The following is a 22,148-nucleotide window of genomic DNA, read 5'->3' as shown; positions in this document are numbered from 1 at the left end:
GAAACCGGAGCACCCGGAGGAAACCCACGCGGACACGGGGAGAACATGCAAACGCCGCACAGAAAGGCCCTCGCCAGCCACGGGGCTCGAACCCGGACCTTCTTGCTGTGAGGCGACAGCGCTAACCACTATACCACCGTGCCGCCGTACTGAAAACCATATTTAAAAATCATCACCCCCAATTACAGCTACGTCACTTCAGAGAAATCTTGGTTTAAATTTTAGGAAATTAAAGTTTAGGGTTTTTTTTATGTAATTCCATTACTGACTTTTCTTTCCTCATAAAAGATTTTGTGTTCAGAGTTAAACATAGCCAATTTCTCTATGCTTTTCTTAGGGTCAAAAGATACCCCATACAGCGTCACATTTTTATTTAATACCATTATCTTGAGTACTGCAACTAAAAAGGTTATCACATTTTGCTGTGAATGTAATTCCGTTCCCAAAAAACTACCCTTATGTAGAACAAATCCAGATATTTCTCCTCACAGTAAGTCAAAGACATCATATTGAGTAAATTCTGTAAAGACAAGCTGTTATTTATCCCTGTTTTTTGGTTGTTGTTGGGTTTTTTTTATCCTATGACTCTGGACCTACAAGATATGCTGTATAATAAATTATGAAGTATAAATGTTACAATACAAAACCAGTGTTCACAAAACACACACACAAAAGAGAAAATCTTTTCCGAATCCAATTCCAGCCTCCTTGCATTTGTTACAGGATCGGCTCAGATTCATTCTTCATTTTTCTGTGATATCCGATCCGCCATTTTTTGCTGGGATCAGCCGTGGATATCAGATCTCTAGTTTTACCATCACTAAAGTCGAATGAACCATGAAGACACCTTCAAAGAACTGTAAAATGTTTAAAAATCATTATTTACATGGTTGAAATTTAAAATAATACACATTTTTGCTAGCAATTTTTCATTTTATATACTAATTATTCAAGTTTCTTCTTCCTGCCGTTATAAACAGTGAAATCTGTCACATTCACTCACTCCTGAAGTTCTGACTTCTGTACTTTTCCTCATTACACTGAACATTGAACATGATTTATATTAAACATAAGCTACAAATACCTTTCAGGAATATATGACTAATATATAAAGGCTTGATGTTTTGTAATAGCTAGTCTCAATGTATTATTTAATACCAAACCAAATCATTAGATGAATTACTACACAAGCTCTTCCATTTGTGCTTTTTCCGAAAAGAGAACAAAAAAAAAGATCTTCCAGGAAATCACTAACCAGTGTAACTCCATAGCCAAGCAGAAACACATTGCTTCATCGCCAGCATCCAGCCATGTTGATGGAACACGATGTCATAGCAGTGTATGGATATCGCTACTGACATCTGGACACAGCTATGGAAAACCATTTCAGCCTCGCATTGCACCATTTTCTACACCAAGCGTATTCTTGCTCCGATTACGTTATATGCGATTCCCTTTGAAATCGGTGTTACCAAAATTTTGGAAGAACATTTGCAATTTGATGTTTTTGGAAGCAGTGCATCGCTGATGGTGGGCTGGGTTAAATTCATAACAGACCGTAGAGTGGGCTGAATTCATAACGCTCCATCCACTCCGTTATTTGCAGCACCCACATCTGTAACATGACTCTGCCCTGTGTCTTGGCTTTCAGCAAAACTCTGCAAAAGTGATGGATATATTGCAGGAGGCAAAGAAATTGGGCCTTGAAATGGATTTGTGTGTTTGTCTACGCAAGATGGTATTCCAATTTTTGGAATATGTAGTTGCTCGCCAACTCTCAGTCTACCTAAATCGCACGTATCGACATGAATTCGCTGGAAACGGCGTTCACTTTCTTGCAGATCGTCCAAAAATATGACAGATGACCTTGAATGACCCTGACAGTATGATTGCCTGCCCAACAGAAATACCAGTAGTGTGTACATGTGTGTGTGCCTGTGTGTGTGCTTCTACTACAACTAATGATGAGAATAGACGGGGTTTTTTTTTTCCTCTCACGTCAAAACCGACTACTGGAAATGTCGAATTACATCACCGGGATAAAATTATAATCAAATATAATAAGTTTAAGTATCTGAGATTGGACGTCCTGTCAAGATACAGTGCACAAACATGAGACTGTTGGACAACAGAAGTGTTACAGGAGTTAGCGTTTGGATGACAGATTGCGAAGATACTGTATGTGTGTACCTGTCTGAGTAACAGCCAAATCCATCCGGTTAAAAGACTAGCTCTGTTCACTTTCTTCAACAAAAAGATAATATGTTTAACTGTGACAAACCCCGACCATGCAGTCGTGCAGGGAGAATACCTCAACATCACCGCTGTTTCATTTTGGTTGTGTCCAAGTTACAAAATCAGTCCTCTAGGGAACATTTCAGGCTGTAATCATCATCCTGAAGGGAGAGTCGTCTTGTAATATAACCACTAATGGGTTGGGTGGACACATACACTCAACCAACAAACTGGTTTGGCCTCCACGCAGTGCTGTTTCGCTGTCACATCACACGCCCCCTTTTTTCAAGATTTTAATTCAAGTGCAAAAATAAGTACAAGAAACAAGAAGTCGACACATGTGGGTGTAGCAGATATATCCTTGGTGTTTTTTTGTGGCTGTCGGTACAGGCAGTGACCTGGCAAAGAGCAGGATAATTGTGGTTAGGTGTGCCTCTGCAACATCCAAACAAATTATTCCCTTTTAAAACATAGAAATGTAACATGCGTCGTTTAACATAACATTTTCCTCTTGACATAATATTCATTTTTACTTATAGATGCCATGTAAGGTTTAGAGTTCATATTGTACTCGGAGAAGTAACCAACAAGCAGCCAGAATGAAAACAATTACAATATGCACTTACTTTAAGATCTTTTTTCCAAACTGTCGCCAAGTTTCCGTTAACCTGCTTAATGTGCAATTTGAAATTGTGAACTAAAAGTATGAGAAATGGAAACACGTGAATTTCTCATTATCTCATTATCTCTAGCCGCTTTATCCTGTTCTACAGGGTCGCAGGCAAGCTGGAGCCTATCCCAGCTGACTACAGGCGAAAGGCGAGGTACACCCTGGACAAGTCGCCAGGTCATCACAGGGCTGACACATAGACACAGACAACCATTCACACTCACATTCACACCTACGGTCAATTTAGAGTCACCAGTTAACCTAACCTGCATGTCTTTGGACTGTGGGGGAAACCGGAGCACCTGGAGGAAACCCACGCGGACACGGGGAGAACATGCAAACTCCACACAGAAAGGCCCTCGCCGGCCACGGGGCTCGAACCCGGACCCTCTTGCTGTGAGGCGACAGCGCTAACCACTACACCACCGTGCCGCCCCACACGTGAATTTTGAGGAAAAAAAGCAAAAAAAAATTTATTTTGCAAAATCGAAATGGAAACTTTTCGCTTTCACTTAAACACTACCACAGCTATTATGTTGAATGCAGTCGAAATCCTGTGTCAAATATCAGGTTTTTTTTTTTTTAAAGGGGAACTGAAGGCAAATTTTTTATTATCAAAATTCTATTTATCTCATTTTATAAAATGTAGGAATGCGTTTCTGACAGCTATTTTGTCACTGCTATAGCAAGTTACGAGTGTTTGAAATATGCTATGTAATATATCAGTCCATATGTAAGTAAAGTAAAAGTAAAGTAAAATTTATTTATTTAGCACTTTTCCCAGACAAAACAGTCACAAAGTGCTTCACAATAACAGAAAAATTAAAAGGCTAAAACATAAAACATAATAACATAATGAGACATGGCGGCACGGTGGTGTAGTGGTTAGCGCTGTCGCCTCACAGCAAGAAGGTCCTGGGTTCGAGCCCCGTGGCCGGCGAGGGCCTTTCTGTGTGGAGTTTGCATGTTCTCCCCGTGTCCGCGTGGGTTTCCTCCGGGTGCTCCGGTTTCCCCCACAGTCCAAAGACATGCAGGTTAGGTTAACTGGTGACTCTAAATTGAGCGTAGGTGTGAATGTGAGTGTGAATGGTTGTCTGTGTCTATGTGTCAGCCCTGCGATGACCTGGCGACTTGTCCAGGGTGTACCCCGCCTTTCGCCCGTAGTCAGCTGGGATAGGCTCCAGCTTGCCTGCAACCCTGTAGAAGGATAAAGCGGCTACAGATAATGAGATGAGATGAGATAATGAGACATAGTCACAGATAATGTAGCAATAGGTATACAATGTTAACCAAAAGCTAGTTTAAAAAAGTGTGTCTTTAGCTGCCTTTTAAAACAGTCTACAGAGACAGCAAACCTGAGATGAATAGGTAGGGCATTCCACAATTTAGGAGCAACTGTCTCAAACGCACGGTCACCACGGGTTTTTAGACGAGTACGTGGGACAGACAAAAGGATTTGATTGTCAGACCTGAGAGAGCGTGCCAGTATATGGGGGTGAATTAAGTCTGCTAAATAGGCAGGGGCCTGGCCATGTAGTGTTCTATAGGTGATAGTGAGAATTTTAAACTGAATCCTGTACTGTACAGGAAGCCAGTGAAGGGAGCTGAGAATGGGAGTAATATGGGAGTATCTGTTTGACTTAGTAAGTAGCCTAGCAGCAGCATTTTGAATGGACTGTAAGCGAGAGAGGACAGATTTATTAAGGGAAGAGAAAAGAGCGTTACAATAATCAATGCGGGAAGAGATGAAAGCATGAAGAAGCATCTCTAATTCTGTGTAAGACACCATAGATCTCAGTTTACTAATCTTACGCAGATGAAAAAAACATGATTTGGTTAACTGTTTGATATGTGTTTCGAAAGACAAGGACTTATCAAAAGTCACCCCTAGATTTCTCAGACTGGACCGAACAAAAGGTGAATAAGGCCCAATATTCTGTATAATCTCAGGTGCAACATTATCAGGAGCAAATATTAACACCTCTGTTTTACCAGTGTTCAGCTGCAAAAAATTTCCTGCCATCCACTCCTTGATGGCATCTAGGAGCCTAGAGAGCCTTGACACCTCCTTGGGTTTAAAATTAAAATGAAGTTGTAAATCATCTGCGTACATATGATAAGTGATATTAAAACTATTTATAATATGACCCAGCGGTAACATGTACAGTGTAAAAAGGAGTGGGCCCAGAACTGACCCCTGCGGGACACCACAAGAGAGAGGAGAGGAAGAGGAGAGAAAGTCCCCTATGGAAACATAATAACTCCTACCAGTAAGATAAGAGGTAAACCAGTCTAATGCAATCCCTGAGATGCTTACCCAGTCACGTAGCCTCTTAATCAGAACGTGATGGTCTACAGTGTCAAAAGCAGAGCTAAGGTCAAAGAGCACAAGTACAGAGCATTCACCTGCATCTGCAGCTGTTTGAATGTCATTAGTGACCCTTAAAAGGGCAGTTTCAGTTGAATGACGTTTCCGAAAACCAGACTGAAATTTATCATAGAGACTGTGACTGTCTAGTAAGGCTGTGAGGTGGTTGGCTACAACCTTTCCCAGAATTTTGGATAAAAACGGTAATTTAGATATGGGCCTATAATTCTTGAGCTCAGCAGGGTCCAAATTGGGCTTTTTTACAATGGGCTGTATAGTGGCATGCTTAAAGGAAGATGGGACACACCCTGTAGCCAATGACAAATTAATAATAGCTGTCACTATAGGTCCAATGGTAGATAGGACTTTAGCAAATAAGAATGGTGGAATTATTATGTCAAAGCAATGGCCGTAAACGAGATTCACTGGGACCTGTGCGAGACATCGTAAGACAGAAGTAAAACGTACAGCGGAAATCAAAGTGGCCAACGTTGTCAAAAGACGTGCGCGCCTTCTTTCGAATGCTGACGTAATCAAGCCGGAAGTTTTCCTTGTGTCCGAAATTGCTCCCTACTCACTATATAGTGGAGACGCCATTTTGTAGGGCTGTCTGAAAACTTGGTGAGGATTATGTGGGAAATACGCTCAGTATAATATGTATTTATCACAAAAATACATGCATGTATTTATTATTTTGAAAACCCACCAGCCGCCTGATCTGGCACGTTTTAATTGTGCGACAGTAATGACGTAAATACCAGCGCAATGGACTCGTCCTTATCCTGTCGTCTTTCCAAGTCTTCTCAGTTGGTTCGAAGTCGTATGGAATAATCTCCATGTCACGAATGCGAGGGAGGCGGGTGTATGTGCAGAAATATACAGTTTAATAAAGTGCAGAATATACAGTGGTGCTTGAAAGTTTGCGAACCCTTTAGAATTTTCTATATTTCTGCATAAATATGACCTAAAACATCATCAGATTTTCACACAAGTCCTAAAAGTAGATAAAGAGAACCCAGTTAAACAAATGAGACAAAAATATTATACTTGGTCAATATTGGATCATTTTCCTCAATAAATAAATGACCAAGTATAATATTTTTGTCTCATTTGTTTAACTGGGTTCTCTTTATCTACTTTTAGGACTTGTGTGAAAATCTGATGATGTTTTAGGTCATATTTATGCAGAAATATAGAAAATTCTAAAGGGTTCGCAAACTTTCAAGCACCAGCGTGTATACAGTGAGACGATATATACACAGGCGAACAATCCAAAACGGCAGGCTAGATCAAAAACGAGAATACAGGCAAAAGGGTCGATCGAGTACATCAAAGTCTAAGCGAGGACAAAAACGAGAAACAGGAAATCAAGACAACGGGTAGAACGGCTCGGTAATGCGTACATGCGTATCGTAATACTTCATGATGCAAATGCATCAGCACAGTCCTTAAATAGGCAAACACACAGTTCCTTAATTGAGCTCAGGTGCGCCTTGTTCACGGCGCGCGTGCTGGAGTCTACTCGGCGTGCACGCCACAGTGCGCAGGACTGACACTCCATCACTGATGAAGCTGGCAAATCTCAAAATTAATCTAAATTGGAATGATATGGCGATCTGGCCGCTGTGTAAACAGTTTTCAAAATGGCGGCGCTGACACGTCACGTTTGAAGTCTCGCACAAGTCTTGTGAAGATCGCGCAGATAAGCGACGCCTGCCGTGGACCAAACGAACTATATCCAACATGGATAAAAATCGAAAAGGCCGATAAGTGTAATATAATATGCCAATACGAGTCACGATATAAGGTTAATAAAACCGAAAACGTAATTGAATAACATGTTAATTAAGAAATAAAGCAAGTTTAAAAATGACTTTAGTTCCCCTTTAATTTATTCCAACACGAAGGCTATACAGTACAACAAAACAAAGACAACAGTGCACAAATAAACAACGAACACAAGATGTGCAATGAACCAAGGGATAAATAAAAAAATTAATAATAATAATAATAATTTAAAAAATCAGGTCTCAGAGACCCGACTGACTATCACCAGAAGAGAAAACCCAGCTGTAACATCACTCCATTGAAACACAGACTAGTCACAATTGTGTAAAAATCGCTTCTATTTTCAACGGAAACCCAGCTAGTGTTGTGTAACACACTCAGAGGAAAGTGCTGTCTGCCCTCTTCCACATACATGAGCTCACAGATGACCACAATTGCCTAGTGTCACTGTGATTGACAGGGGAGAGAGAGAGAGAGAGAGAGAGAGAGAGAGAGAGAGAGTGTGTGTGTGTGTGTGTGTGTGTGTGTGTGTGTGTGTGTGTGTGTGTGCGCTCCTCCAACCTCAAGAGCATGGACATTTTTTTGCTCCCTTGGCTCCTGGATTCAAACTCATGATTTCCTAATGAAAGGATGAACCGTTTTCTGTTTTCTGTTGTTTTTAATGTGTTTTATTAGCCGTTCTATTGATTCTGTTTAATGATATGGTATTCTGTTCACTCTGCAGCATCAACCGCATGATTCATGTTTAGTAGCTATAGCCATTACGAGCAAAATTGTTTGTATTTGAATTAACTAGAGTATAAAGAAGCAACAACAGGAAAAACAACAAGATTTGTTTGTAACGCTTTGCTTGAAAAAAGGAAGATGCGATTTAGTTTGTGCTACGGTTCGAAAATACAAGACTGTAAATGACACCACAGTTTGTGCTGCTCCACCCACAGCAGTGCAGATAATTAAATGATTACAGATAATAAAAGTCTTAAACACTTATGATTAAGCTCTGTAAAAGGTTTTAAAAGACTTTTATGATGTTTATTTGGTTGGTTTTGACCAAATGCGTTTATTAGAGACCAATCCAGTGGGTGAGTACAACCTGAAATGTCTACAGGAGCAAGTGGGTGTGGGATTAAAAAAAGGTTCCACACACAGCTCACAGCTTGTACCTCTTCTGCTCCTCTATGTATCACCTCTTCGTTTGATAAAAGAAATAAGAAACACAAAAAGTTTTAGTTAGAAGTCTGAAACTATTCTCAAATTAAATGTTTTTCCTTATGATTTGAAATACTTACTTTCTGTTAAAATCAAGAATGTGTATGTAAATAGTGTTTTTAACTAACTAACTCTCTCTCTCTCTCTCTCTCTCTCTCTCTCTTCATCCATCTTCCTCAGCTCCTGTTGCTTCAGCCTCAGGGCCTAACTTTTCATTGGCCGACCTGGAAAACCCCGGCTACTACAACATCAACCAAGTAGCGCTAACCCGACGCTCACTGACATCACCGCCGTCTACTAGGTACACACACACACACACACACACACACACACACACACACACACACAAAGTACACAAGCGTACTGTTTTGTGCTCAAAAGTCAACTTCCTTTCTCCATCACTGTCACCATGTCTTTGCTCTCCTCCTGTCCTTCTCCATATCTCTCTCTCTCTCTCATTCTCTCTCTCACTCTGTCTCTCTGTTTCCCTCTGTTTGGCTGGTGCTCCAGGGCTGAGGTGGAGTTGTACGCAAGTCTTCCTAGGAGGTAGTCTATCTGTCTCTTTACTTGTATGTGTGTGTCAGTTTGTTACAGAGTTTATTTTAAAGTGTCATCCATTTATAAACCTTTCTCTCTTTTCTCATTCTTCTCTCTCTATTTTCTCATTCTTCTCTCTCACTCTCTTTTCTCATTCTTCTCTGTCTTTTCTCATTCTTCTCTCTTACTCCCTCTTTTCTCATTCTTCTCTATGTCTTTTCTCTATTTCCTCATTCTTCTCTCTCACTCCCTCTTTTCTCATTCTTCTGTCTTTTCTCATTCTTTTCTCTCTTTTCTCATTCTTCTCTCTCACGCCCTCTTTTCTCATTCTTCTCTGTCTTTTCTCATTCTTCTCTCTGCCTTTTCTCATTCTTCTCTCTCACTCCCTCTTTACTCATCCTTCTCTCTGTCTTTTCTCATTCTTTTCTCTCTATTTTCTCATTCTTTCTCTCTTTTCTCATCCTTCTCTCTCACTCCCTCTTTTCTCATTCTTCTCTCTCTTTTCTCATTCTTCTCTCACTCTCTTTTCTCATTCTTCTCTGTCTTTTCTCATTCTTTTCTCTCACCCCCTCTTTTCTCATTCTTCTCTCTTTTCTCATTCTTCTGTCTTTTCTCATTCTCTCTCATTCCCTCTTTTCTCATTCTTGTCTGTCTTTTCTTATTCTTCTCTCTGTTTTTTCTCATTCTTCTCGCTTACTCTCTTTCCTCATTCTTTTCTTTTTTTTTTCTCTCATCCTTCTCTCTCTCTCTCTCTCTCTCTCTGTTTCAAGCTCCACTAAGCGTAAGTCAATAGATGACAGTGAGATGGACAGTCCAGTGGACGATGTGTTCTACCCCACGCGCTCCCCTGCTGGAACCAGCTCACAGTCCAGTGGTTGGCCCAATGATGTGGATGCAGGTACACACACACACACACACACACACACACACACACACACACACACACACACACACACACACAGCCTACCTGTCCATCATTGTGTCCCTTTCTTAACCTTTACAGAGTGTATGTAAGGAATAACACACTCCAGCCCACACTGATATACAGCATTATTTTTGTATAACAGCACGGACTGGAGCCTTTTATTCCACTTACAAATTACAACATTTAATTAATAACCGACACGTTGTGCTTTGTAATGGTCAGATTTATACCAGGTGGCATTTCAACATTTATTCATGTGGGAACATCATGGATCAAGGCTGAATGACTGTTTGAAAATTGAATCAACGTTGATATCGCGACGTTGTTTCAACATCTCAGTTTTCCACATGGCTGAACGGCTCTTGTTAAAATTTCAACCTTGATTTATAAGTACTTTGCTAACTTTTTTTACAACCATTAGCATGAAACATTTTTTCCACTGACATTGTTTCAACCACATTTCCACACTGAAGGTCAGTCATTTGCTGGCTGTAATGTTGTGGGACGTTAGTTCCTGTTCTCACTTATGACATGCGTTCGTTCTGTCATTTTCTCTCTCTTGAAGTCAGCGCAGCTTACGAAGAAACCAAAAAGCGTAAACTCCTCTGTCCTGAAGAATTTCAAAGCTATGACACTGGAGACTCCTTCCATTAATGTTCCTTTAACATTTCCTTAAAAAAAATAAAAGTCTGTAGGTTTGGAGCTTCATGTGGAGCTTCTGATCAGTGTTGTAGTCGAGTCACTAAACCTCGAGTCTGAGTCCAGTCTCGAGTCCCCAGTGTTCAAGTTCAAGTCATTAAAGCAAATTTTGAGTCGAGTCCACTATTGAGCCGAGTCGAGTCCGACACAAATGACAGCTGTGTGAAGGTGTGAAGTCTGAAGATGTATGTCCTATACCATAGCCTACAATAAATTCACAAAAAAAAAGACGTCTTCTCTCAGGAATATTTAGGAAAAGGCTGGTGGCATTAATGTTAAGATATAAATTTCTTATGCCAAATTATTATGCCATGTTACAAAAAATTTTTTAAAAATCCGAGTCCTCGTCTTCAATTTACGAGTCCAAATGCAGTTAACGCACAAGTTCGAGGCCAAGTCCGAGTTATCAGTGCTCAAGTCCAAGTCAAGTCACAGGTCCTTAAAATTAGGGCATGAGTCGGACTCGAGTACTACAAACCTGCTTCGGATATAGAAGGGATATATGAGCTGTTACTATAGAAACGATAATGTACTAGAATGAGTGCGCTAACAGGGTTAATGAAGTCACACTTCATCAATCAGATTCAAGAATTCAAATGCTAAGTGTATTAATGTGGTTATAAATATCTTTGAGCAAAGAAATTATTTATGTAAACATCTCCTGGCATAATATAAGAGCTTCACTTAAATTTCCTCTCTGAGTTTTGAGAAAATATGTTTATTTTTATCAGTATAAGGAAATGTGTGTGAGAGAGAGAAAGAGAGAGATAGAGAGTAGAAAATATTTCTCTGTCGTTCTTTGTCTCGCTCTTTGTTTCTGTCTCCATGTGCTAACGACGTCCTTCTTCACTTGCAGTGCAGCACCACTTGGCCAGCGTTCAGGAGAGGAAGATAAAACATGAAAATGATGGCGTGCAGTTCCCGTATCATGGTTAGAACACACATACACATGCACACAAACATATATATACTGTATATATATATATATATATATATATATATATATATATATATATATATATATATATATATACAGACACACATTAACAGGTGCGCCTTCAGGTATTTGTGCCAGGAGCATGCATACACACTCCCTCATACACACTCACACTCCCTCAGTCTGGCTTCTGGTTCCAGATGGTGCCTCCGTGTGTCTACAGAAGACATCTGTTCCCGTGTGTGTGTGTGTGTTTGTGAATGTTATAATCAAACAGCAGTGTTCTGTATTCCAAAAGGTTTAGACATTTTTAAGGGAGCTGCAGTTTTAGGGAGGAAAAAGATAGAAAGAGACACATCTAAATGCACAGCGTGGGAAATTGTACACATTGAGTGTGTGTGTGTTAGTGTGTGTCGGAGACTGCTTGTTTTGGTGAGATTAGCCCTGCATTTTCACTCCTAATAGCATGCCCCCTCTGGGCCTTTTCACAATATTTATGGATAGAAAGAAAAAAAGGAAGAAAAAAGAAAATAAAATCAACAGCTCCCGTATTCTCCTTTACACACTCCCACCTGCTCCAGACTTAACACACATTTCCACACACCCACACACACATGTCTAAAAAGTACACTCACATACTCTCTCTCTCGCTCTCTCTCTCTCTCTCTCTCTCACACACATACACACGAAAAACTGAAGACTAAATTGGATTTGAGGCTGCATTTGAGAGAAAATGTTTTGATGTTTTGCGCTCCATAACCAGGATTTGATTCACGCCACTATGTGTGTGTGTCTGTGTGTGTTTATGCAGTCTTGATTATCTGCCACTAAATCACTTGTCCTCCTGTCACTTCTCCCACATTTTCTCACCTCGCCATGTTATTTTCACCCTCCGCCTGCCACACACACACACTCTATCCATCCCTTCATCATTTTCCCATCTATCCATCATTCTCAACTGGGTGATGTGTAAGAGCAGCTGTTTAACTGTCTGTTAGCAAGAGCAGCCTCCTCGTACGTTGGCTAACGCAGTCCAAGAATAGCCGCGACACGATGCCTGTTGGATTGTTTTGCAGGTTTTTTTTTTTTTTGCTTTTAATTATGTAGAATAAACCTGACGTCTGACAGATACCTTTTAACAACGTATAACACTCCAAACCACAGAGTTACTGCATATAAAGCTTCGTTTATATGCTATTTCCTTAAAATCATAATCAGTGCTTATTATTATTATTATTATTATTATTATTATAGATATTAAAATCCCAATTGTTAATCATAACTATTTAGCCACTTTGAGATTGTGTCATTTTCAAATCAGAGTAAAAATATTTTGTTTCACTTTGTACTTTATAAAATAATTGTATGCCTTTATATGCAAATATATTTATTCTATCCACATTCACTGGATATGAGCAATTGCGTGCTCTGATTGGCTACTCTACTACTAGGTTGTCAGCTCATATACGGTGAGTAGAGAAAAACAAAATGGCGGAACGTGTTGCTGAACCAACCGAGGACGAAATAAAAACTCTGCTCGAAAACAAAACCCCCAAAAATACAAAAAAAGCAACAAAATATGGAATTAAGTATTTGATGTTAAGAACGTATCTTTTTTTAAATTTTATTTTTCAAGAATTATTATTATGGCATTTTTCACAAATTGCTCCTGTCATTTCACCGGTTTGTTTACATTCTTCATCTTTAAGCATTAAAATTTGTCGAATTTTTTTAGGCTGGTTCAAAACCTCAAAGAAGTTTGAAAATTACAGAACTGAAATGTCCAAGGAAGAATTAAATAAATCTCTAAAGCTGTTCTATACCTTGGCACGACAGCAAGACGGCGCTTTCTACAAAATATCAACACTGAAGTCAATTTGTGCAGCCATCGATAGGTTTTTAAGAAGTCCGCCTGAGCGGAAATGATTTTGTTGGACGTTTTGTGTAAAGTTTTTTATTTATTGAATTTGCAAAAAATAAAAATGCTCTATTTCTCTAAATCCAGTGAACGTGGATAGAATAAAACAGTTATTCCACTCAATCTTGTCGTACATGGCTTATAGCCAACTCGGTGCTACGTATCTAGGCGGCTATCAGCTCACGTATGACTCGATTTTGTGGAATAATTGTTATATATATATATATATATATATATATATATATATATATATATATACACAGAATTTTTTCCTACAGTAACAAAATTAGGCAACAAAATTGAAATACTATGTAAATAAATAATTTATTATACCATTTCAGTGTAACCAAACATTTATATACAGCCATTTATCTAAAATGAACTCTTTTCACTAATTTTTTTTAAATAGTTGGTTATTTAAAAGTATTTTCATACAGTTTAAATATGATTATGATTATTTGTCCAGTGTCATGTGAATTAAATTAAGAATGGATCTTTCGCTAGTTTGTGTGTTGGATTTGAATTGATATGCAAGTATTTACTCGTTTATTTCTTTGTGTATTGGTGTAGGAAATTACCAGCAACTTAAATTCCTTATAAAGGACGATTCAGAAAAGCTTTATAAATCAAACATCTTTCATTCGACCAGACAAAACAGATCCAGAAGCCAGTTAATCAGTCAGCGGTTACTGACTATAACGCGAGCGTATACTCAGGTATAATAGCGTTCCATTATTTGCGCACACAGATAGGAGAGACGGTTTAAACTTCCAGTCAGGATTTGTAAGCCATCTATCGCATCGCAGTTTCGTACCACTAGTCTGTCGTCTGTAGAGGGTTGTTTGTTTTTTTTTTTTAGTTCATGAGTAAATATTAGCTAGTGTTAGCTCAGTGTGACAAGGTCAGGTGACAGATGTGGGGAGTGCCGTTAGCCGAGGCATAGCTTATTGTTGGTTGTTTGTTGCTTGTTGTTGTTGTTGTTGATCATGTGGTCTCTGGCAGGGCTGTCCTCTCCCGGGTCTCTAAAGAAGCCGTCGGGGAAATTCGATTTCGGCGCCCTGTCGGCTCAGACGAGGTCCCCCCGCATGGCCTTCACACACCACCCACTGCCCATGCTGGCGGGAGTGAGACCAGGTGAGACACGCCAAAAAAAAAAAAAAAATTGACCCTTATGTATAAATAGTGCGAGAGAAAGAAAACACTGGAGGCTTGTTTTAAAGAGACCCGGGGGTTTATATATATTTATTTATATATATAAATGAAAATTTTTAAACAGCTCCACTACGCCACTCTGTAGTCAGCCTCATTCAGGACACATCACCATCATTATCCATCCATCCATCCATCTACCCTGCTTCTTTTTTTCATCCCTGCTGCATTCCCTCCCCCTTTCTCTCTTCTCCCCCTCCATCCATCATGCCGTTGTTTCTCAGAGTGACACTCACTCGCCAGAAGATTATTGCTTCGAGGGGTTGAGTCATAGCACAAAGTCTTAACATGTCTGTTCTTTGTTTCCCAGTGCATCAGACTCTTTAAGCCAGAGCATCTGGTTTATATTTGGTCATAAAACACATGTTTCAGTGAGTGCTCGCTTTTCCAAAATGGTATCCACTCTCTCTCTCCATACCGGGCATTTTTTTTTTTTTGTCAGATATGTTTGCGTTAGGTTTTTTTTTCATAGAGTTTGAGTGCGGCATCATGTGCCAAGCATGTTCATTTCATTTTTCATTTTTTGACTTAAGACTCCCCAATGACTCATCTTGGAAGATTATTTGTGGTCTGTTGTGAAAAGAGAGAAAACGGGATGGGGGAGGGTGTAAGACAGAAATGTTCTTAACATGTCCAAATGCATAACTGATGCGCGACCTGAAGTCTCTCTAAAATTGAACGTTTTGGTCTCTTGGTTTTTATAATTAGCCGCTCATAAGCTGCAGACACGCTGTCATTCAGGCTGAGAGTGAGGATGAAAAACAGACTGCGTTCAGGCGAGGAGGAGGAAGAGGAGAAGGAAATGTACTCTTATCTTCTCCTTCTGTGCAAAGCCGCTCGAATGGGTGTGATAATCCTGTTAATAAAGTAACGATGCACGCAAAGCGAACACACTCTCAGAGGGCGACGAACAAATACACTCGTTCGGACCCAGAAGAGAGAAAGAAATCCCAAATTCTCCCCAAATATTCCCAAAGTTCTCGAACATTCAACGCCAAACCGACCGGCCTGAGAGAAAACTGCAGCGTGGAACTGGAGCAAGCTCGTTCAGAAAAGGTCACGAGGATCCAGAGCTGTTTGTTTAAAGTGGATTATAATGTGAATGTGATTATGAAAGTTTGTTTCATATCATATAAACTTCTGTAATTCCAAGTAAACTGAGAGGAGAGAGAGAGAGATTTGTGTATTTGAGTGAGTGAGTCAAAATTACTGAGTGATTAACATGTTTTGGTGTGTGTGTGTGTGAGAGAGCGAGATTAGAAATGTGTGTTAAGGCCTGCGAAAACAAAGAATAAGAGTTGTGGAACTGGAAGGAATAGAGGACAGTCAGGGATGGATGGATTGAGATACTAAAAGAAAGGCTGAGAGATGGAAGAGAAAACATATAGCACAAAAACACAAACATATTTACACGTGAAATTATTACAATATTTCCACGGTTACATGTTGGGTTAAAAATACTCACCATGCACAATACACATTTTTATCATCATGATTTTTGTTGTCATATTCTTCAGTGTTGAACGTGTTTCACTGAATTGTCATTCTCTCTCTCTCTCTCTCTCTCTCTCTCTCACTCACACACACATACACACACATAGGAAGTCCCCGTGCCTCAGCCTCCGCTCTCCATTTCCCGTCTCCCTCCATCATCCAGCAGTCGAGCCCGTACTTCACCCACCCCACCATCCGCTACCACCATCACCAGGATCCGCTCAAGGAGTTTGTCCAATTCGTCTGCTCCGACGGCACAGCCCAGCCCGGTGCTCAGGTAACACACACACACACACGCGTGCGCGCGCACACACACACACACACACACACAACCACCTCCTCTACCCTGAGTCTAACTTTTTACCTAACGCCGCTGCTCTGTCTCTTTTTACTTTGGAAGTTCCTGTCCTCCATACCCTCTGTTCCTCATGCGCTCATTCTCAGAGTCTGTGCGTGCATGTGTGTGTGTGTGTGAATGGTCAGAGAGAGTGTGTTATCACACAGAGTCATCCCTCACTGTGTGTGTGTGTGTGTGTGTGTGTGTGTGTGTGTGTGTGTGTGTGTGTGTGTGTCTGCAGCCTAACGGGAGCGGTCAGAGCAAAATGGCCGGCTCTTTCCTGTTTCCTCCACCTCCTCCGGTGGCACGGCCGGTGCCACTCCCCATGCCCGACCCCAAACCCAGCCACACACACCCCGACGGGGGACTCGGCTCACCCGCATCACCCTGTAAGTGACGCCAAGAGCTCCGAGCCCCTTCACGAGCCCTGAAATGTACCAGCTATACACAATATCTGCCCCAGTTCCAATCAGAAGGCAGCTCCTTAGCCTGTCCCATTCAGAAGGTCCATATTGTTTAGGTCCATATTGTTAGCTGCCTATCCAGCTAGCTCTGTTATTTAGTGTACTCTCGCCTAGAAAGTCTTCTTCACTTCACTTCACTTCACTCCAAGCTGATAAATTTAGGAGTGACAGTAAATAAAACATTGACGTGGGTTAAAAATGATGACGTATGATACAACTGAGGCCTATCCGATCCCAAGTGTCGCAACAGAAAAGTGTTCGCCTTGCCGTTCTGGAGATCGCGAGTTCAAAGCGATCTGCTGAAGTCCAAAAGAGCAAAATTGGCCGTGCTTTCTGGTTGGGAGAGGTGGCATACTCACAGTGGCAGACTCTCTCTGCCCTGTCAATCACACCAACACTAGCCAGTAGTGAGCATATGTGAGCTTGTATATGCAGAAGACGGTAGATAGCACTTTCCTCCAAGTGAGTTATTCTGCAGTTGGAAAAGATGCGATAGCTGGCTTTACGTGTCTCCATGGAAACATGTCCTAGCCTTCACCCTGTCCAAATGGTAGATAAGATTGAATGATGGGTCGGAATTGGCAAGCACTGATCGGAGAGAAAGAAAAAATGCTGCCCAGTCAGAGACCTTTAAAGGATGTGACTAAGACAGCTGCCTCCAGAATGGAACTTCATATCAGAGACGAATATTAAAGATGCAGGAAAGAAGGAAAAATAGCTGCCAAGAATAATCTTCTAACCCTAAAACAAATTGCTGAATGTAGTGAGACAATCAGGGACACTCAGGAGAAAACTCCCCCCTTAATGTGCAACATTAAAAAGTCATAACCCATAACCTGTGACCCAGGAAGTATTACGTATCATCGTAATTCTAAAATAGTCAGGCCAAGAATTCAAACCAAAGCTCTCCTGCTTCTCTTCTTCTATTTTTTTTATTGAGTTTATTTTTTCACCTTTTCATTTTTCTGTCTAGAACAAACTCAGATTAAAATGTACAACCTTAATGGTTAAAAAAAGGCTGCTCTTAGACTTCCATATTCACTGTCATTTTTTTCTTTTCTTTTTTTTTCTTTTCTGTCACCTTCTATTTCCTTTTCACTTCTCTCCTCCCTGCCTCTCTTGATAGATCAAATTCAGGGCAGTGTGCATGGACTCCAAAATCACATTCAACAAAATAGACTGGATAATAAAGTCAACATTAAAGCAACTTTATACTTCATTTCAAACCATTTGACAGCAGTCTCACTAAAAATAACGAAAAATCAAACGGAGCGGTTTTCTTTAAGTCTCAAACGTTGCCGTACCCTGATTCAGGGGTCTGTTTAAAGTGTGTATGGGTGTGTGTGTGTGTGTGTGTGTGTGTGGTGTCGGGGTGCAAGTTTGGGATCTGTGCGTGCCCCAGCGGAGGAGCCAGGAGAAAGGACGGGCCTTGAGAACTAGAGGGTGCTGGACGAAGACCATCCCTCTCTTTTCCTCTTCCTTTTTTCGCATCATCTGTTTCCTTCATGCACCTCTTTTAAAGATCTGTTTCTCATTCTCACCCACTCTCTCTTTTTCACATTTGTTCCTGTATATCTGTAATATCGCATCAGTCACATTCCATAACCTGCTTTCATATTTTACTGATGTTTTTTACTACCTTACACACACACACACACACACACACACACACACGCACACGCATGTGCAAATGCAGACACATACAGGCGAGCTTGAGACGACACACACACTGGTTCTCCTCTCAGTGCCTCTGCTTAATCTCACCTGTATAAAACTGTCTTAGACGTATTTAGTCTGAAATTTGGAGTCCATTGTATAGCTCTGCCCAGAATTCGATCAGTTCAACAAAAGCGTCAAAGAAGTTCATAAGACGTTCCACAGATTTACCACCTGAAAGAGAAATACTTCATTTTGTTATGACATTTATTATCGTGCTAGAAAAATATGAAAAAAAAGACCTATACGGACGGGTGACAGATTAAAGGAAAAGCCGTCATGAAGCAGCCTATGAGCCATTACGCAATGAGCCGTGCAAAAATATTGGCGTAGATTCTGCAAGTCTCTTGAAGTGTACTAGAGCGATGAACACCGTTCTTCCCAAATGATAATCCTTCAGTGATTATGGCAGCCTCAAGCCCTGTGGATGGGGGCAAAAGACCACGCCCATTTTCAGGATAATAATCCTAATCCTTCATCATATGGACAACTTTGTACAGGAGCCACTCTTACTGACGTGGTGAAGCGTTCTCCTTCTTGCTCTCATCATGATGAAAGATGACTCATCTGACCGTGTCACTTTGTTTTCCCACATCTCAGTAGACCAGTGCCTGCGTTTTCTGCACCACTGAACTCTCAAACGCTTGATTAGTCTTTTATAATGAAGCGTTTCTGCAGTGCAACCCGACTATAAGATCCCTATTATAACATGCTAATCTAGTATATGCCCACCGTCTTCTTTATTAGGAACACCTGTACACCTGAACATTCATACTGTTATCCAGTCATGTGGCAGCAGCGCTATGGACAGATGCAGCCAAGCGGAAACACTTTGTTGATGAGAGCTGGTTCAAGCTGAAAGGAGGGCTGACAGGAACTACTCTTTACAACCGTGGTGAGCAGAAACGCATCTCAGAATACAAGAAAACGTCCAAACCTGAGGTGGATGGGCTACAACATCAGAAGACCCCACAGGACAGTTGATGTTACTTTAATTTAAAAAAAAAATTTATACCTCCTGCAGAGCATGCTTTATTGCATCATACAGTCAAGCTATCTGGAAAGCATCTGCACATGTCAGCTCATCTAATCCGTATTTTCCTTTAATTTGTCACCTATCTGTATTTGATTATAATCTTTTTTCTACTCTTATATACTGTATGCACATATAAAATTTGGCATTTTAAATCCACATTGTTACTTAGATAAACTGTAGGGGTTGCAAGCAAAACAGTAATTTTAACTTTAACAGCGAATTATTGAGATTTCAAAATATTTCTGGGGGTGTATAATTTTAAACAACTACATATCATAGTTCCTACTGACATAAAAACAATGCAGTTATATAGAAAATGCAGTAATATTGAGCTACTGTAGAATATCCCCAGACACTGACAGGTGTGTGTGTGTGTGTGTGTGTGTGTGTGTGTGTGTGTGTGTGTGTGTGTGTGTTGGAGCAGCATACTCCTCGCCAAGCTCCACAGCTCCCAACAGGTTTGTCGGCATCGGAGCACGGGACAACTTTCTAAACATCCCACAGCAGACGCAGGTATATACACACACACACACACACACCTGGCTTTCCCATTTTCAAGATACAAATTGATTACACATCTTGAGTCAGCCCCACATAATGATGGAGGCTGAGTTGGCTACTTGTGTGTTGTCGCTTGTTTGTGGTTAGTGTAGTGCTGTGTTCAAGCCCAGATGTGAGCTTGTAGGGAGCAGGCCTGCCGGGCATTCTGCTTAAGACACTCCTCGAGTGCATGGTCCTGGCCACCAGATGTTAAATACTTTCACCCCTGCCTGCTGAACGTCTTTTTCATGAGGAACAAAACCTCAAGCTAAACACTAAAGCCGGCGCACATGGAGGCAATCTGGAGCGTGTCTCTGTTTCTGTCTGCTTCTCTCTTCTCTGTCCACAGCACATGCCTGTTGATTCTAGATGATGTTTAGAGGACTCGTGAAACACCTGGATGAAGATTTTACAAAATCTTAAATGTTTTATTCTGTAGACCTTTAACACTCAGAGTGGTATATCTGCATTTTTACAGAAATGCAATCGATAACAGATGGATTCTGAGTGGATTGTTCACAGTGGATATACTCTAGGCTTAAGCTAGAGAACGTGGGAAGGGGTAAATACGGGAAGGAAGTAAAGCACACAACGAGACACAGAGAGAGAAAGAGAGAGTGTCATCTTCCGACCGTCTGATTGCCCTCAGCGACCAGACATGATGTCAGAGGCAGTTGAACATGAACTTGGTGAAGACTGAGTGTTTGAAGCAAGGATAGAAACTGCTGGGGGGGGTTCTAGCCTACGCAAACTTTATCTCAGTAATGTAGCTCTGCCAAAAAGTAAACCAGTCCCTGTGGAGTAACAAACAATTCCAAAAACTTGGTTCCAAAATATTTTCTGCTGTAAAACAAACAAGTTGACGTGTCTTCTCTGTTCAAGAATCTTAAAGTAAACATAGAAATGTCAGTCTGTTATTTTTCATTTACCGAAAAAAAAAGTTAATCAGCCTAATCAATATGACTTAAACTTTAGTTTAAGCAGAACACTTGAGCATGTGCAACACAGTCTTTCTCACACTCTTGTGGTCAGGATGAGAATTGCCCTGCTGAGATGCTTCTGCATGGATATGTGTTTTTACAGTAGAATTCAGAGCTGTATCAACTCCAAGACCAGGACTAGCCAAGATCGAGTCAAGCTCAAGGCTTATGAGGGTTGAAATTGATCAAATCCTTTTCCAGGCTTCAACTATTTGGCTTTGTTCGTGCATTGCGCCAATCATTAGGCTGTTTTCTAGAAGAATTAATTACTTCTTGTCAAACACTGTGTATGCAAAATGAAAAGGCAAGACTAACATTATTTTTGCAAACTCTATGTCAAGACCATATTTAGTGAAAGCAGCACCCAAGGCCAAGATAAGTCCAAGTCAATGCAGAAATCATTTCGAGACTGGACACAAGTCATACATCCCTATTGGAACCTTTATTCACTATTCAATTACTACTTAGGAATTTTAGGAATCTTAAGAATTGCATACAAAAGGATGTGAATGAAAGCTAAAGCATTGGCAATGGAAGATTTTTAATCAAATACTGATGGATTATCCCATGTAGATTATTCTCGACATATTCCTTTCTGCTGTATAACGGCAAAATGATGTGTCTGCAGTTTGGATTGAAATTGATTTATGATTGGAAATGAACTTTTGGGCTGTCTCATTTGTTTAATATTGTGACAAATTCAAAAAATCCAGATTTACACAGTTTTTGAAAGAAAAAAGTGTTTTACTGTTAGCGTAGTTACTGTGTTAAATTTGTAGGGTACTATTTTTGTAGGTTTAAAGGTAATGCTCAAGAGCCTAGCTGTGGTAGGACAGGATAGGACAAGACACTGCTACCTCTCCAAATAGAGACTCATTCTCATTAATCTCGGATAGTTCTGGGACTTGATGTCTCATGATATAACTTTAAACTCATGATATGTAGCTTTAAATTTCAGCATTCCAAATAACATTATAGTGAGTAGCTTTAAATTTCAGCTAACATTAGAGTGTGTAGATTTAAATTTCGACATTCCAACTAACATTAGAGTGTGTAGCATTAAATTTCAACTAACATTATAGTGTG

The 22,148-nt window shown here is 40.4% G+C and overlaps 1 protein-coding gene across 8 annotated transcripts in view; it reads left to right on the top strand.

Annotated features, from left to right (window-relative positions):
* The window catches only part of LOC132866322 (nuclear factor 1 X-type-like), a 213,797-nt gene that overhangs the window by 171,013 nt on the left and 20,636 nt on the right, over positions 1-22,148 (top strand). For 4 of the 8 annotated variants that reach the window (XM_060899041.1, XM_060899037.1, XM_060899039.1 and 1 more), the window contains 8 exons: positions 8,451-8,571; positions 8,781-8,816; positions 9,578-9,705; positions 11,288-11,362; positions 14,289-14,420; positions 16,097-16,266; positions 16,568-16,715; positions 19,967-20,055. In XM_060899041.1, the coding sequence (XP_060755024.1) occupies positions 8,451-8,571; positions 8,781-8,816; positions 9,578-9,705; positions 11,288-11,362; positions 14,289-14,420; positions 16,097-16,266; positions 16,568-16,715; positions 19,967-20,055 (899 nt within the window). The remainder of the gene's footprint in view (positions 1-8,450; positions 8,572-8,780; positions 8,817-9,577; positions 9,706-11,287; positions 11,363-14,288; positions 14,421-16,096; positions 16,267-16,567; positions 16,716-19,966; positions 20,056-22,148) is intronic. The other 4 variants (XM_060899038.1, XM_060899042.1, XM_060899043.1 and 1 more) reach the window with 4 other exon arrangements.

The sequence above is a fragment of the Neoarius graeffei genome, chromosome 18, assembly GCF_027579695.1.
Source record: "Neoarius graeffei isolate fNeoGra1 chromosome 18, fNeoGra1.pri, whole genome shotgun sequence".
NCBI lineage: Eukaryota > Metazoa > Chordata > Actinopteri > Siluriformes > Ariidae > Neoarius > Neoarius graeffei.
This window is presented reverse-complemented; position numbering and strand designations above follow the sequence as displayed.